We start from the raw sequence: 15,750 nt of genomic DNA, 5'->3' as shown, positions 1-15,750 counted from the left end.
CCAGGACTGAGGGTCAAGATGGGAACCAGTGCTTTTGGCCAACAAGGCCTGAGTGTTGCTATAGGCCTGGCCCTGGCCCTGGCCTGGGGCTGTGGCAGGAGATGGGAGGCCAGTCCTACCTTGAGGAGGCCACCGTCTGGTGGTCCCACTAGGTCCATCCAGAGGGCTCCGAGGGGATCCACTCATGGGGGGCTGTCCTACCGTTACTGCTGGAATGACTCACAGGAAGCCTAGTCCAGACCAGCAGCAGAGCCCTGGCCTGCCTGGCGCTGGAAGCCTGAGAGCCCTGGTCACTGGGGGCAACAGACCCCTGAGGTTCCCCCTAGTCTAGGGTCAGCGGGTGTCCTCTCTCCACACTCACTGTGCACCCGGATCACGGCTTCCAGAGAGCGGATGGCGTTGAGGTTGGGTTTCTGTTTCCAGCCTTCTTCTGAGAGGGGATCCACCTACAGAACGAAATAGTACATCGGCCTCTAGTCTCTCAGGGACCCAGAGGCCCAGCTCTCTCCCACTGCGAGGGCCCTGGCTTTCCGGGCACAAACAGGCACGTGCTCCTGGCTCTGTCTAGGGCAGGAGACGTGGGCCAAAGACCTGACCTGAGGAAGGGGTCCACTCTGTGCCCCTCCTTCCAGGCCTGGCCACCCCCACCCTATATGCGAGCCCTTAGGGAGGCGCCCCACCCGCTGCTCTTTGGGGCAGTCCTGGGAGAGCCGGGCTCCCTGCCCCACAGAGGCATGGATGGGGGCGGGCAGCTCACCTTGTTGCCCAGAAGAGCAGCCACACAGGCCTCGGAGGCGTCACAGATGGCTGTGAGGTCATGGCCGCCCTCCAAGGCCAGCACCACTGCACCTCCTGCCAAGCTCATCAGCTGCTGTGTCATGTACCCAAAACCTAGAGGTTGGGTGGGGAGGCACAGGGGGTCGGGTGGAGGAGAGGTGGACCCGCTCTACCCCTCCACCTCTGTTAATTCCCTGCTTGCTTCCTTCTTATAAACAATGACTCATGCATAAATTGCTCCTTTCCCAAGTGCATTCACATGGAATCCCGTGTAAAACCCATGCCTCACTCAAGGCTCAGAGAAGCTGAGGGAATCACACAAGGCCCCACAGCTAGTAAGTGCCAGGGCTAGGACTTGAACCTGGGGCATCAGCACCAGCCTGTGTCTTTTTCACTAAGCCACACTATCTTTCCTTTCTGTCCTCCAGGCCCTGTGGCCCGGTAGGCTGGGCGGGCTCCCTCTGTTGGAGAACGCTGCTCTTCCCCAACCTCCCTCAGGAGAAGCTGCCCGCCCAGCCTGAGAATGACACAATTTGAGGAGGGGGAGTCCTCTTGGCTGGGCGTGCTGTCTATTAGACTTAAGCCCCCAGGATGTGGCTTAGGCCTTCCATGGTGAACCGACTGGTCACCTGGTCCAGCCACAGGACTGGACACAGAACATAGGACTACCATACCCCAGTCCTCACACTCACGGCCTGGCCGGCCAATGCCACCTTCCCGACTCAGGCTGTCCTCCCCACCCAGCCTGGCCCTCATCCCTGTTCTCTCCCTGGGCTGGGCCCTCCTTACATTTGGCGGAAACATGGTAGCCACCCAGTGGGGCGGGGTGACCCTTGGCAGCATCAAACCCAGCTGACACCAGGACCAGGTCTGGAGAGAACTCTCGGGCGACGGGCATCACAACGATCCTGTGAGGGTGCGAGGAGACGGGGGCTCAACACACCTGCAGGGGGGTCGGGGGCAGAGGCCGAGGGCCCCTGCCTGGTGCCAGTGTTACTGTGGAGCACCCAATCTCCCAGCAGGATTAGTGGATCCCTCCAACTTCCTTGACTTTGGCTGGCCATCCATGTCCCTGCACAGCCCAAGGGCTCAGCCACCCAGGGCTCTTAACTGGCAAGAGGCAGGAAGGAGCGAAGGATGGGGCACCAGAGGGCATGAAAGAGGAGTGAATGTGTGTGTGTGGGGCACAGTAGGCAAGGCCACAGGACAGGGTGGGTCACTAAGCCTCGGGGACTAGAAACGCTCCGTACTTAACTGCCCCCACTTTGGACTGAGGGGACCACACCTCACCACTCGCCACCTGAGAGCTGACCAGGGTGACTACACCCTCTGAGGTCCTGGGCCACCCAGATCCATTCTCTCATCCTCTGCCCCTGCCAGCATCCCCAGCTGCCTCCCTCCATCCCTGGCCCAACACTGGGGTCCATTTTGGTGTCTTTCAAGGCCCGGGCTCCAGGCACACAGATGCCAGGAACTTCAGTCCAGGGATCCTACAGAATTAGTTCTCATGGAGAATATCTCCAGGAAAGTACTTGGAGACCTACTTCTAGGGTTCTCTTTTCCCAATTGGTATACAGGGACTCCAGAGTAAAATCCATAAGGGCTCCTGCCAGAGCCCAAAGCCCCTCTCCTAGAATGGCTTTTCCTAAGCAACTCCCCTATAGGGACATCATCTGCTTTTCCTCTTTCTCCACAGTTCAAGTTTCTCACCTCTTGTGCAAAGCCCACCTCCTCCAGGCAGCCTTCTCTGACTGAATGAGGTAGCTCTGCTCGCTCCACCCTGCCCGTCTGCCAGTGCTCCGTTCAGCATAGGCTCTTGGTAATGTGTGACTTTATGAAGCATCCTTTGACTTCCTCATTCTGTGTTTCCTGCCTTCCCATCGGGACTGCAGGCCCCAGAGGCCAGTCACAGTGCCTCTCCTCTTGTTCGTCTCAGTCCATAAGGCCCACCCCGGGGCTGACTTACAATGTCTAGTAATTACACAACAGGCTGACAAATCAGCTGATCACCTTCACCTTGGTGCTGCTGGGAAAAGGGGCAGGAGAGGGCTGCCTTGCTGGACTGGGCCTCCTCTAGGCCCCCAAAGCACTTACCTGAAGGCAGCCAGGTACTCAGGATCCCCCATTGGGGGGTCCAGACCTCCAGCCCAGGCCACGTTGACATTGAAGCCCTCACCGCTGCCAGCTCCCACCTGGAAAACAGGAAGCAGGAGAGACATGAGGAGAGCAGGGGCCCAGGAGAGGAATCCCAGGATGTTAGTGCGGCAAGATCAGCTCGTCCAGCCTCTTTGCTTCCAGATGGAGAAACTGAGGATCAGAGAGGCTAAACAATCTGCCCAGGATCACACAGCTAGCTGTGCAGAGGCAGAGTAAGGGCCACGAGGGAGTGTCAACGGGGCTGGAAGGTGTGGAGTGGACACACGGTTACCTCATCCACAGCCCCACTGCCCGGGAAGAAGTTGCCGTCATCATGGCGATGCAGGGAGATGTAGAGCACACTGGGGTCCTGGTAGAAGGTTTGCTGGGTGCCGTTGCCGTGGTGAACATCCTGTGCAGGGAGATAGACGGGCAGTGGGTCAGGGAAGGTCAGGAAGCAGAGAGATGGAGACTGGGACAGGTTAGAAGGGTTTCGAGGTCAGTAACCATTCTGAGGGTCAGGACCCTAGACTGGGGGTCGGGACACTAGAGCTACACTGTTGAATGGCCTCAAGAAAGCCACTGGCCCCCTCTGAGCCTCAGCCTCTCCATATGTGTATAGATATGTATGTAACATGCTAGATGGGGTGGCTATAATATGAGACCCTGAAGGGGAGGAGGCGTGCCAAGGGCAGGGCAGCCAGCGAGAGGAAGCATGTGAGGTGGCTTAGCAGCAGCACAGGGAAGAGTGCAGGATCACACACGTCAGGAAGCCTCGCCTGTGTCTTGCCCAAGGTCATGAGTGATGCAGGTGACCGGAAACCAAGCTCAGCGACAGAGGGGCAGGTACGTGAGACCCCGCGCCGCCCCTCCTGGGAAAAGCTGTGGCCCTACACTTGGTGACCCACAGACTGTGCATGGACACAAGAGAAGAAAGTGCCTCCGCTGTCCTCAGCATCTGTGGCGGAACGTCCCCCTCACAGATGTCAGTGCAGAGCGGTACAGCTTGCGGTAGTTGGCAGTAGTTAGATGGATGTTAGAGCGGTAGATGCATGTCCCAGCCTGGGTTCAAATCCCAGTCTCAGGGCTTACTAGCTGTGTGGCTGTGTGCAAGTTACTTAGCCTCTCTGTGCTCACTTTCCTCAGCTGTAACCCAGCTTACTGTCAGGATTAAATACATCACATGTAAAACTGCCAGTGTCTGCATGCAATTAGCGGTGTGCTGATGTTATCTGCTATTATTGTTATTGTCGCTACGTGTAGGGGAAATGCAGACACGATTAGATCTGCAGAAATAAGCTAATAGAGGCCAAAAAACAACACTCAGAGGGCCCCTCCCATTGTAGGAGCTTGTTATGGCCGAACGCCTACCCCTGAAGCGCCCCCTCCAGGCCTCCCAACAGCCTCGTGATGTGGGTGTTACTACCTTCCTCATCTTACACCGGGGGAAACTGAGGCTCGGGAGGCTAAGCAGAACTAGGACACAAAGCCACATCTTCCGACACCAGGCTCAGGGCTCTTTCCACAGGGCTCTTGGATCTGAAGGGGCCAGGAAGCGAGACCTACCCAGTCCACAATGAGGATCTTGCTGGCCTTGCCCTGTTGTTGTAGCTGTCGGCAGGCGATGGCCACTGAGTTGAAGAAGCAGAAGCCCCTGGAGGGGGAAGAGAGGTCCTGGCAGCCCATTCCCTCCGTAGCCTCCACCTCTCCAGCCTCTTCTCTCCACCCGCCTCTGGCCCGGCCCAGGCTCAGAAGGCGCAGGGGAAGGGGGGGGAATGTCCTGACAGGAAGGCCCTGGGGGCCTGCCCCTCACCCCACCCAGGCCTTACATGGCAGTGGAGTGGTCTGCATGGTGTCCTGGGGGCCGAACCACAGCAAAACCGTTCTAGAAACAGAAAGAACGCTTGTAAACCAATGGCCAGCCCTCTGACCCACATCTCCATGAACCTGCCCCAGCCCCAGGCTCTGGCCCCGAGAAGCCACAGGGAACAGCTGCCAGCACATCTGACTGCGGCTGGGCCGGATCTGAAGTGCCCAGGTGCTCGGCCCCCAGGCTGGACATCCTCTGCTTCTAGGCTGGACATGAACACAGAACCCCTCACCCTGGTGTGTCCTGGCTGCTGTCACTTTGTCGTAACAGCAGCTACTGTGTGCTGGGCCCAAACCACGAGCCTGGCACTGTGCTAAGCACTTTATAACCACTGGACTTCCTCCTCACAACATGTCTCTGAGGTAAATGATATCTAATCCTCCCAACATCTCCATCAAATAAACAGTATTATTATCTCTATTTACAGACGAGCGGAAATCTGAAGCTTCGGTGGGTTCAGCAACTTGTGCAAAGTTGCTTGGTTGTAAATATAAAAATGGTGGAGCCAGGATTTTAAACCCGGAGCTCTGCTCTTAACTGCAAAGCCCCACGGAGGAGCTACGACACTGAGGACACCGTGACAGCCTTGAACTATAACCTCCTAAACAATGGGGGCGTAGACCTCAGGGCAAGCCCCGTCAGGTGCCCAGCCCAGAGCAAACGAACACAGGCAGCAACCTGGTCTATATAAGAACCAATGTGCCAATGCACAGAAGCCCAGAGCTGCTCTGCGACTTGCCTATGGTCACACAGCAGGCCTCTGTTAAATGATCCTGGATGATCATGACCCTGTGTCTGCTTGACTCCTCGCCAAGTAACATGAGCCTAGGGTTCAGATCTCATCTTGTCCCCAAAGCTCTCAGTTTCCCTTCCAAAACCTTGTGATGATAACCAAGAGGAATGAGACGTCTGAGGTTCCGGGTCTGGGCTTCGCCGCTGCCCCATCCTGCTGCCTCCTCTGTGGCTTGCCCACCTTCAACCCAAACTCCTACCTTTAGCTCACGGGAAGCCACCTTGAAGGCGAGGTCAGCGACGCTGCCGGCGGCCCAGCGGGCTGCATTGGAGGAGTGCAGCTCATTCCAGATGGTGTCAGTATCCACCTGCGGGGGCCAGAGTCAGGGCCCGCATCATCCAAGGCTTCCCACAGGAGCCAGGGCCCAGGGGGCGGTGCCCATCCCACGGCCAGGACCCCAGGGGCAGGGAGCTGGGCAGACAGTGCTGCCTCCCCAGTGCCCCACCGCCCAAAGGCAAGGCCTCCTGCGTCCCCCAATCCCAGCATGACTTCTCCTTCCCAGCTTCAGTCCACATCACCGGCCCATGTCTGGCCAGCACTCTGCAGGCAGCATCGTGCCTGCCTCCCCGTCAGAGGAGGGGGCATGGCGTTACCTGGGCGGGACTTGGGGTTTGGGCCGGGAGGGGGTTTTAAGCCCCAGCTGACTCTGCTCAGGCCCTGCGGGACGGTCGGAGCTCGAGGGGCCGTCTGCACCACTGTCTTCCACTCAGGGCCCCTAGCCCAGGCTGGGAGGCCCCCCAAACCCAGTCCCTGGGCCTCAAGGCTAGGGAGGGGCCGGGGGGCATGATGGGGAGATGGGGAGGGCGAGGCGGACCAAGAGAGGCGAGGAAGGCAGAGAGAGTCGCAAGAAGCTGGAGAAAGAGAGAGAGAGAGACAGACAGAGAGGGAGAGGAGGGAGGAGAAAACAGAAGCAACAACAGTTGGAAAAATCAGAAAGTGGCAAGAAATGGGAAGTTGTGAACAGGGCGCTGACTGGCTCCCAACAGCCCCCCCCAGCTACAGCTTCCGTTTCCCTCCAGAACTAGGCCTCCAACCCTGCCTCCACACACCTGGCTGGGAAACCGCTGCAGGGCCTTTTCAGGAGAGGAGAGCACTGCCAGAGGAGGCAGGAAGCCCCCAGGCAGGGCGAGGAGCGAGGGAGGAAAGCTGGGGAATGGGAGGGGAGTGCCTGTATCGCCAAGGACATGGAGGCACCCCCACTGCCCCAGGCCAGGTGCCCTGACTCTGCCCAGAGGCGGCAGCATGGAACGGCCAATGCCGACCACCAGGGTCTTATGACGGCAGATGAGATGATCCCAAGCCCCCATCTTGGCCCTGCCCTTGAGCCTCACTCAGCATTTACCAAACACCTTCTAAGTGCGAGGCACAGAGCTCCTCACTTGGAAGACTCTGACGGGTCGAGGACCCAGCAGAGGGGCGTTAGGGGACAGCCCCTGGCCCACTGGGTCTGGCAGAAGCACAAGAACAAGCTGGCAGGGGCTGGGCCTGGGAGAACGGAAGGGAGGAGATGGAGAGCCCGTGGCAATGCTCGCTCGAGACCCCGGGCACACTTACCCCAACCCCACCACAGGGCAGCATCACAAACATCCGCTGTGCCAGGAGCCCTGTGGGGAGAGGCCCAGTGTGTGTGAGCTGAGTCCTCTCAGCCTCTGGCCTGCCGGGAGCAGGGAGGCCCTGAAAAGAGGGCCAGGGCGGGTGCACAGGGCGGGGTGTGGGTGGGCAGCAGAGGGCCTAGGGGAGGCTTGGGGATGTCCAGGATGCTGGAGGCACAGGCTGAGCAAAGCTGGGACATGAGGGCACAGGGGCTGGGTGGGCTGGGTGAGCCCGGGGAGGTGGGGGGGCCCCAGGCGCCAATGGGCCCCTACCTGCCAGCTTCCCGTTGTCCAGTTTGAGGCGGCTGAGTGGGTTGGTGCCATAGAGGAGCACGTGCCGCTCGGAGTGCACGGACTGCAGCTCCTCCAGGGAGGCCTTCCGGCCCCGGAGACACTGTGGAAGGGCCCACAGAGCTCCTAAGGCCCTGCTCAGCCCCTTCCCTGCATGACCACCACCTGCCTGGCCCCTCATCTCACCCTGGCTCCAGGGCCTCCCAGCCCCTCCCTGCCATTACTCTTACCTCTTCCGATTCCCCAGCACCCCCGCCTCCTCACCTCACACTGGCTCCGCAGACCCCGCTCCTGCAGCCGGGACCAGATGCTCTGGATGCGGCCCGCATGCTCTGGGTGCCTGCTGTTGTCTCCGCAGGAGCACTGGTGCTTCAGCATTACCGAGTCATAGACCAGCCCTGCCGGGAGCAGGCATCAGGGCCCGGACCCCAGGGAGATCCCCTCCACCCTGCCACCCTGGGCCACTGGCTGCGGACAGAGCACACGCCGGTACCCCGCAGCCAGCACCCACATGGATCCAGGCCCGGCACACACACCAGACACCCGCATGGTCCCACATACCCCATCCGGCCCCTTCACACCCATCCGCACACCCCCAAACCCTTTACCCAGGCAGCCTCAGGTACCTCACACACACACCAACACAGCCCCAGACAATACAACTGCCACACGGCCACTGCCTTCCTGACACACTGACCCTCCTCACATGCCCAATACGTCTACCATGACCTCAAGAGCTCAGAGCCTGACAAAGGGAGGCCTGATGTTGGGTCTCACACCGGGTGTCATGACCCAAATAGGCTGCCAAGTGGGCCTGAGAGAAAGTATTCCTCAGAAACTCCAGAACCAGGCGCTGGGAAGCCCACGGTGACACTGGGCCATGTGACAAGGCAGATGCAGTTTTGGGGAAGTGACTGTTTCAGCCCGAACAGCGGGACATCCAGAGGAGGGCCCTGCACCCTGCCAGTGGGAGGGTCACTTGCAGCCCATCTCAGGACACCGGGGCTTTTCAAAATGCTCACACCATTTAACCCAGGGACACCAAGGAAGCAATCCCAGGGATGAGTGAAGATTTATGTACAACAAAATTCAAGTGAGGAAAAGTGAGTAACCATCTAACTGCCCAACAAGAAATCTTTAAATAAAAATAAAATATCGTGATGAAATACCATAAAAATCTCATATTTAAAGATTAATTATATCACGATATGCTCATAACACGTTAACTGAATAAGGCAGGGTACAAAACGTAGTCAACGTGTATGCGGTATTAGTACGTGTACCTACGGCTAGAACAAAGACTGAACTGAGAGAGCAGCGTTTCAGAGTGATGGTGGTGGGATACTGGCCGGTGATTTTTATTCTATTCTTATGCTTTCCTGTATTTTTCAAAATTTCTAAAATGCTTTTGAGCTCTTTTGACAAGCAGAACAACAATAATAAACATCATTTTTGGAAGACCTGAACTAGTAGCCAGGAGAGCCACATTTGTAGCCTGGCCCAATGCCAGCTTGCTATGTGACCAGGAGCTTGTCACCTTAGATGTCCTGAGCCTGGGTCACCTCATCTGTAAAATGAGAACCACCACCCACTCCACCTACTTCATGGGACGCTGTGGGGACCTAGGAGGACCAAGAAAGTGCTCTGTCGCTTCAAAAAATGTCCTGACACCATGACACAGACCTGGACTTGTACCCCAAGCCTCCGTGTGGCCCCTGCCCCTTCCTCCTGCCCGAGGCTTATGTGGTTCTTACCTGTGGTGAAGGGCAGGGTCCTGGCGGGGGTCTCTGAGCTGGGCAGGACACGGGCCTGGCTGGCGGGTTCTGGGGTTGGCAGTGAGGCAGGCGCGGCTGGGGACGACTGAGCCCTGGACAGGGGCCGGTGACCGCCCTGGGCCAGGGGAAGCAGCACAGAGTCCCCAGTGCCTCCCCGGGGAAGCCGTCCGGCCAGTCGCTGCTGCTCCCAGAGGAACACCTGAGGGACACAGGGGGCCTCAGTCTCAGGTTCTCAGGATCCTGTACCATTTGCTTGGGCCCAAGACCTTGGGAACCTCCAGGCAGGCCCCTTTCTGGAGAGATTCCAGGATGCCTCTAGCCCTGCCTCCCAGCGGGACTCTGGCCTTTGACTCTCTGAGCCCCCTGCCCACCAGCCCCTCAAAGGTCTGCACCGGAGACTCACCACCCCATTCCACCAGAGCTCCCTGGGCTCCCGGGACTCCAAAGCCAGAACCTAGGTGAGGGGCCTCAGGCCCAGCTCTGACCAGGATCTCCTGGTCTCCAAGGACTGTGTAACTGCCTAAGGACACGGAACCTGCGTGAGCCACTGCATGCGTGTGGACTGTTAACACGTGTTGTGGGCCGAAATGTGTCCTGCTCCCACTTCATATTTATGAAGGAAAGCCTAACCCCAGTACCTCAGAATGTGACCCTATTTGAAGATAGGGTCTTTACAGAGGTAATCGAGTTAAAATGAGGTGACTAGGGGCTGGCCCGGTGGCGCAAGCGGTTAAGTGCGCGCGCTCCTCTGCGGCGGCCCGGGGTTTACCGGTTCCCGGGCACTCACCGACACACTGCTTGGCAAGCCATGCTGTGGTGGCAACCCATATAAAGCGGAGGAAGATGGGCACGGATATTAGCCCAGGGCCAGTCTTCCTCAGCAAAAAAAGAGGAGGATTGGCAGATGTTAGCACAGGGCTGATCTCCTCACAAAAAAAAAAAAAATGAGGTCATTAGTGTGAACCGTAATTCAATATGACTCTTGTCCTTATAAAAAAGGGAAATTTGGGGCCGGCCCGCTGGCGCAAGCGGTTAAGCGCGCGCGCTCCGCTGCGGCGGCCTGGGGTTCGCTGGTTCGGATCCCGGGCGCGCACCGACGCACCGCTTGGCAAGCCATGCTGTAGCGGCATCCCATATAAAGTGGAGGAAGATGGGCACGGATGTTAGCCCAGGGCTAGTCTTCCTCAGCATAAAAAGAGGAGGATTGGCAGATGTTAGCACAGGGCTGACATTTCTCACAAAAAAAAAAAATAAAGGGAAATTTGGACACAGACACAGACAGAAGGAAGACACATGAAGACATACAGAGAAGGCAGACATCTACAAGCCCAGGGAGAGGCCAGGAACAGCTCCTTCCCTCACAGCCCTCAGAAGGAACCAACCCAGCCAACACCTGGATTTCAGACTTTTAGCCTCCAGAACTGTGAGACGATAAATTTCTGTTGTTTAAGCTGCCCAGTTCGTGGTACTTGTTACAGCAGCCCTAGCAAACTAATACCCATGGTCTGATTCACATGGGGAGAGAGTTCCGGGTGAGGTGCCTGAGCCTGGCTCTGCCCCACTTCCCGCCCTGGCCACCTTCCTGGAGACAGCACAGCCGCTCACGGGGGAGAAGCACTAGGACAGGAATGTGTGCGGCCCCATGAAAGGCCAGCCTTACTGCTGGACAAGGCACGTGGCTTCACCCTGTGAGACTGGCCGGCTACTGGAGTGTGCGTGTGCATGTGTGAGTGTGTGCGTGCGTGCATGTATGCACACGTATGTGTGTGTGTCTGTACCTCCCTGTGGATCTAGCAGGGCAACCGTGGGTCCCAGAGCTGTCCCCTGAGCTGATATCCTATCTCCCTCCTTTCCAGCTATGCCAGGCCCCAGAGTCTCCTGACTACACCTTCCGAGGGGCACTTGGGCACTGCCATACCTGCTGGTGCTGCTGGAGAGGAACAGGGCCCCTGGCCTCATGCTGCCCGTGGCTCGACTCCCTGTGTTCCAGGCCGTCGTCCCCCACCGGCCCCACTCCCCCACCATCCGTCTCTAGGTCCTCAGCTGAGGGAATCTGCCGCAGCCGGGGCTTCTCACTAGGCTTGGCTGGCCTCTGGGGAGAGGAGACGCCCGCTGAGAAGCCATGCTGGAGTGCCGGGTGTGGGGTGGGACATGTGGGCTGGGCTGGGTGGCCACTCATCTCGGTGGGACTCCAGTGGCCATGCAGCTCTTGGCCCCCAGAAGCCACACCATCTCTCTGGCCCTCCAGGTCCCTGCCCTCCCTAAGCCTCCCTTCTTTTAGCCTCTAGGGCCCCCAGTTATGCAGCCCCTCCCTACCTTCCCCCACCCCGTTCCCCTCACCTTAATCAGCTGGACATGAGGTTTGAGCCGCTCCAGGCGGGGCTGCAGGGGGCCCAGCGGTGGGGGGGCGGTGGCGCTTGGGGGCAGGGGCTCTGAGCGGGTCCGGCTCAGCGGCCGGTGGAGGCCTGACCCGGAGAGCCGCTCGGTGTTCAGTAAGGACTGGGCAAAGTGGAAGGGCAGGGGCCCAAGCCCGGGCACTGGAAAGAACGGTGGGGTGGGGCATAAGGAGGCAACCACAGGGAGGAATGGGAGGAAGCAGGGGCATGGGGTGTGGGGCAGGGACTCAGCAGGGAGACACACAGGATGGGCGGCTACAGAGGGGGCAGGAAGGACAGGGAGCAGGGTCCAGCCCCTCCCCTGGAGAAGCAGCGAGACTCACCAGTCAGCAGGGGCGCATGAGGGACTGAGGGGTCCAGGAGGAGAATGGGCTGTAGGCGAGAGGGCAAGGGGCCCCCAGTCTCAGGCTCCAGGCCATGGGGCAGGAAGAGGGGACCATGGGGGCTCCCCAGGACCGGCCCCCGGGGGCCCAGAGTCGGATGGGTCCTGCGGTCACCGTCAGCCTGGGGAAGAGGTAGGGTGAAGTCACAGGGGAGAAGATTTGGGTGAGAGAACATGAAGGTGATGGGGTGAGGCTGTAGGAGAAGGGGGCGAAAGAAGCTGGGAGCTTGGAGCGGGGAGAGGGCGCCTCAGCCACTCACCCTGGCAGGGGCAGGCAGCCCCAGCGTGATTGCGGGCAGCAAGGACACTGTCGGCAAGGCGAACGGGGCCACAGAGGTCTCCTGCAGCCGCAGCCGCTGGCCCAAGAGCGCCTGCCATGGGGAGCAGGGCAGGGTCACTGGTCCCAGACCTCTCCCCCTGCGCACGCCTTCCCCAGAACACCCAGGAGGCTTGGGTGGGGGCTGTCCAGGCCCTGCGGCCCCCGCCTGCTCAGGGCCACTTGCCTAGAAGAAGGCTAAGCCTCAGCACTGCCCCGGAGAGCCCGGCCCGGCGAGGCCTTACCTCTGCGCCCAGGACGGGGCCTGGGCCATGCTCGCTGTCATTGGGGGAGCTGCACCCCGAGGCTGGCGTGCTGCTGCTACTGGGAGAGGAGTCTGAGAGTGGGGAGAGGAAAGCACAGTCAGAGGCCAGGACCCCGTCCCGATATCCAGGTACAAACCCCTTCCCCACGGGTGGCCTCTGCTTCCTGCTTTCTTCCCAAAAGGGCAGGGAGAAGGCAGGCCACCATGAGACTCCGGTGCCTTTGGATACTTTTTTTTTTAAGGTGTCCCTTCTGAGCAGACATCAGCTCAGCCAACAGAGCAGGGGCTGTCTTTCAGCGCCAACTCGCCCCCCCAGCGAGTGTGGAGGACAGACCCTGTACAACCATGCACGTAGCCCTGAGGGGGGGGGGGACCTCTGTCTGGGTGGGACCTGACCCAAAGGGACCAGACCAGCCACCCCCGCCCCGCTGCTGGCCCTCACCGCCGAGGGTCTCCGCAGGCCGCCGCCGGAGACTGGGCGGGGCACTCTCCTTTCTGAGCAGTGGATTCTTCCGCCGCTCCAGGGACTTCTTGGGCTTGTAGCGCAGCTTCAGGTTGGGCTCCGAGACTGCGGGAGCACCAGCGTTACCGGGCCCCACAGCCACCTTCCTCATCAGCCCTCCCTCCCGTCATCTCTGAGTTAAGGTAAGAGAAGGCAGCGCCAAAGAGAAAACTAGAACACCACCCATGCTGACCTCCCCTGGCCGGGCCCGGCCCTCCCACTCCTCCACACTCCTGACCTCGGCCGAGGCCCTTCCCCTTAACTCCCTGAAGGGTCCCCGCCTGCCTGTCCCACTCACCTGTCTTACGCAGAGGGAAGTGTTCTGGGGGGTCACTGGGCAGGCTGGTAACAGGAGGCAGAAAGCTGCTGAGCATGGAGCGGGCGGCGCCTTCCGTCTCCAAGGGCTCGAGAGTTCTGTGGAGTGAGTGCCAAGGCTGCTTCAGATGGCTGGGGACGCCCAGAGACCTGGCAGCCACCTCATTCCGCACAGGCTCCTTCCCGAGCGTGGACCCTGGACCCGCTAGGGGAGTCGGCAGTGCATAGGCCGGGCAGTGTGGGGCCATCTCCAGGTGGCAGCATTGGGCCACCCATCCCACCAGCAGCCCACAATGCAGACCTCTGATGTAGGCATAGGAGCCAGGGTCCCGGGGCTTGGGTGAGGCCAGACACACTGGGGACTCCTTGTCTCCTGTGGGAGGACCCTGCTCTAGGAATCAGGATGTTTTGGGGCTTAGAGGAAGACATAAAGAGAGAAGGGACTCACATGTGGAAGAAGGAAGCCAGCGTGGTGTGTATGTGTGTGTGTGTGCACGTATAGGGAGGAAGGGCCTCAGGTAGGGTGGGGAGAGAGAATTAAAGGAGAGAAGAGGGCAGGTGTCAGCTGGCAGGGGGCTAGGGGAGGCAATATGACTAGAGGCAAGGGGTCAGGATCAGGTGACAGGCAGTGGGGAGGAAGAGGGGGTGAGTCTGTCTGTGCTCACAGGTTGACGTATAGGGAGCAGGTGGGAGAAGGAGCTACCTGTAGGGAATGCTGGAGCTATTGGGATGGACTGTCCTCTCTAAGGCCGCCTGCTGTTTTTTCAGAATCACCTCTGCCAGTTTCTGCTTGACCACACTGCTGGCCACAGCACCTGCAGGGGCAGAGAACCACGAGTGGGTTGGAGGTGGTGGACAGGTGGCCTCCCTGGCACATTCTCTGCCCGCTGCCCTGCCCACACCCCCAGCACAAGGCGTCCCAGGGACTCCTCAGGCAAAAGCCAAGAAGCCTGAGCCCCCCGCCCCCCACGTACACTCACAGGCAGAGCCCAGCAAGCAGAGGGAGACGGGGCTGGCGGCGCTCCCACCCCAGCCCTCACGTGCCACAAGGGTGGGGAACGCCGGCTGGGAGGCCCCCATCCTTACTTCGCTTGCTCTTGTCCTTATGGAGAAGCTGCCGCAGCTCCTGCTCCTGCTGCCCCACCTGCAGCTCGGGCATCGGCGTGTCCATGGAGAGCTGTGGGCAGGGCCGGCCGCCCAGGGAGGGGCAAGGAGTGGAGGACTGAGACGAGGGTCTGGGGAGGCTGAGGGGAGGGAGAGGGGCGGGGGGCTGAGCTCAAGGCTGCCGTGTGTGCGGGGAGCTCTAACTTTACCCTCATGGGCTCTGCCGAGCGCTGCGGCTGCAGGCCTGCCAGGAAGAGGTGATGGTGCAGGCGTGGGGGATGCTGCAGGGCCAGCAGCGTGGGCTCCGGCGGGGGCTCCACCGGGGGCCGCTGGCCCACCCGCAGGTCCATGGGCTGGGGCTGAGGGCCTGGCGTGTCTGCACGGGGCCTGGGGCAGCCTGAGGACACACAGAGAGGGCAGGGTCAGCGGGAAAGTTGGTCTGCAGGGGCCCGGTTACAGCCTGATGGGCCTCCTTCAGGCTCGCTTGACAGTGGCAACACCCCGGGGGCCGCTTCCTCGCTTCATCCTCCCCGCAGTCCCGCGAGGTAGGTATTTTCAATTCCATTTTATCCGTGAGAAAGGAGGTCACATAAAGTATACAGTTAGCCTTCTGACTCCCAACATCGTGCTTTTCCACTCAATATGTTGCCTCTCCCAGCGGGGCTGCTGGGGGCTGTGGGGATTTAGAGATGGGCTGAGGGCCCCCTGGTGGTACATTTTGAGCCCTGCCCTCTCCTTCCCTTCCTGCCCCCTGGAATGAGGATTTGGCCCAGCCACCCTCCAATGAGCTGTGCTCACAGACAGTGATCTGACAGGCAAATAGTCCCCTTTGTTTAGCTTCCATCCCCAAAGGGCCTCACAGGCCCCCTCAGTCGCCACCCTCCCTACTCTGTTCCGAGCCATAGGATAAAGAAGCCATGCGCAAACCCACAGCCAGCCCTGGCCGCCACCCTGGGCCTGCGCAGCCCACAGGCCCAGGTGTCCTCACGCCAGCTCTGGGCCTGGCATAGTGAGAACGGCAGGCTCAGCTGCCTCTTCTCCAGTGTCCTCTGCACCCACGCCAGAAACAGCCTGCCAAGGCCGTGGGTGCAGGGGCTATTTATAACTAGCTGCCAGACCAGGTTCTACGCCAGCACAGCCAGCTGGGCCAGGCTGGGCTGAGCAGCAGAGACATTCCGAGGAGCTCAGAGGTGGTGCGGCTGCAGGGCGATTATCCTGGAGTAGGGGAAGCAGGTG

At 59.9% G+C, this 15,750-nt stretch overlaps 1 protein-coding gene across 9 annotated transcripts in view; it reads right to left on the bottom strand.

Annotated features, from left to right (window-relative positions):
• HDAC7 (histone deacetylase 7) overlaps positions 1-15,750 on the bottom strand; it is a 160,875-nt gene that overhangs the window by 2,380 nt on the left and 142,745 nt on the right. For 8 of the 9 annotated variants that reach the window (XM_058558417.1, XM_058558412.1, XM_058558414.1 and 5 more), the window contains 22 exons: positions 14,724-14,911; positions 14,497-14,587; positions 14,114-14,225; positions 13,394-13,509; positions 13,036-13,161; positions 12,574-12,665; positions 12,273-12,383; positions 11,954-12,134; positions 11,575-11,771; positions 11,153-11,326; positions 9,214-9,433; positions 7,724-7,857; positions 7,442-7,562; positions 7,131-7,180; positions 5,776-5,883; positions 4,743-4,798; positions 4,480-4,567; positions 3,206-3,325; positions 2,872-2,969; positions 1,567-1,685; positions 758-891; positions 362-446 (listed from right to left, as the gene is read on the bottom strand). In XM_058558417.1, coding sequence (XP_058414400.1) covers positions 362-446; positions 758-891; positions 1,567-1,685; positions 2,872-2,969; positions 3,206-3,325; positions 4,480-4,567; positions 4,743-4,798; positions 5,776-5,883; positions 7,131-7,180; positions 7,442-7,562; positions 7,724-7,857; positions 9,214-9,433; positions 11,153-11,326; positions 11,575-11,771; positions 11,954-12,134; positions 12,273-12,383; positions 12,574-12,665; positions 13,036-13,161; positions 13,394-13,509; positions 14,114-14,225; positions 14,497-14,587; positions 14,724-14,864 — 2,674 coding nt within the window. In that variant the 5' untranslated portion in view covers positions 14,865-14,911. The remainder of the gene's footprint in view (positions 1-361; positions 447-757; positions 892-1,566; positions 1,686-2,871; positions 2,970-3,205; positions 3,326-4,479; positions 4,568-4,742; positions 4,799-5,775; positions 5,884-7,130; positions 7,181-7,441; positions 7,563-7,723; positions 7,858-9,213; positions 9,434-11,152; positions 11,327-11,574; positions 11,772-11,953; positions 12,135-12,272; positions 12,384-12,573; positions 12,666-13,035; positions 13,162-13,393; positions 13,510-14,113; positions 14,226-14,496; positions 14,588-14,723; positions 14,912-15,750) is intronic. The other variant, XM_058558410.1, reaches the window with a different exon arrangement.

This window comes from Diceros bicornis, chromosome 17 (genome assembly GCF_020826845.1).
Source record: "Diceros bicornis minor isolate mBicDic1 chromosome 17, mDicBic1.mat.cur, whole genome shotgun sequence".
NCBI lineage: Eukaryota > Metazoa > Chordata > Mammalia > Perissodactyla > Rhinocerotidae > Diceros > Diceros bicornis.
This window is presented reverse-complemented; position numbering and strand designations above follow the sequence as displayed.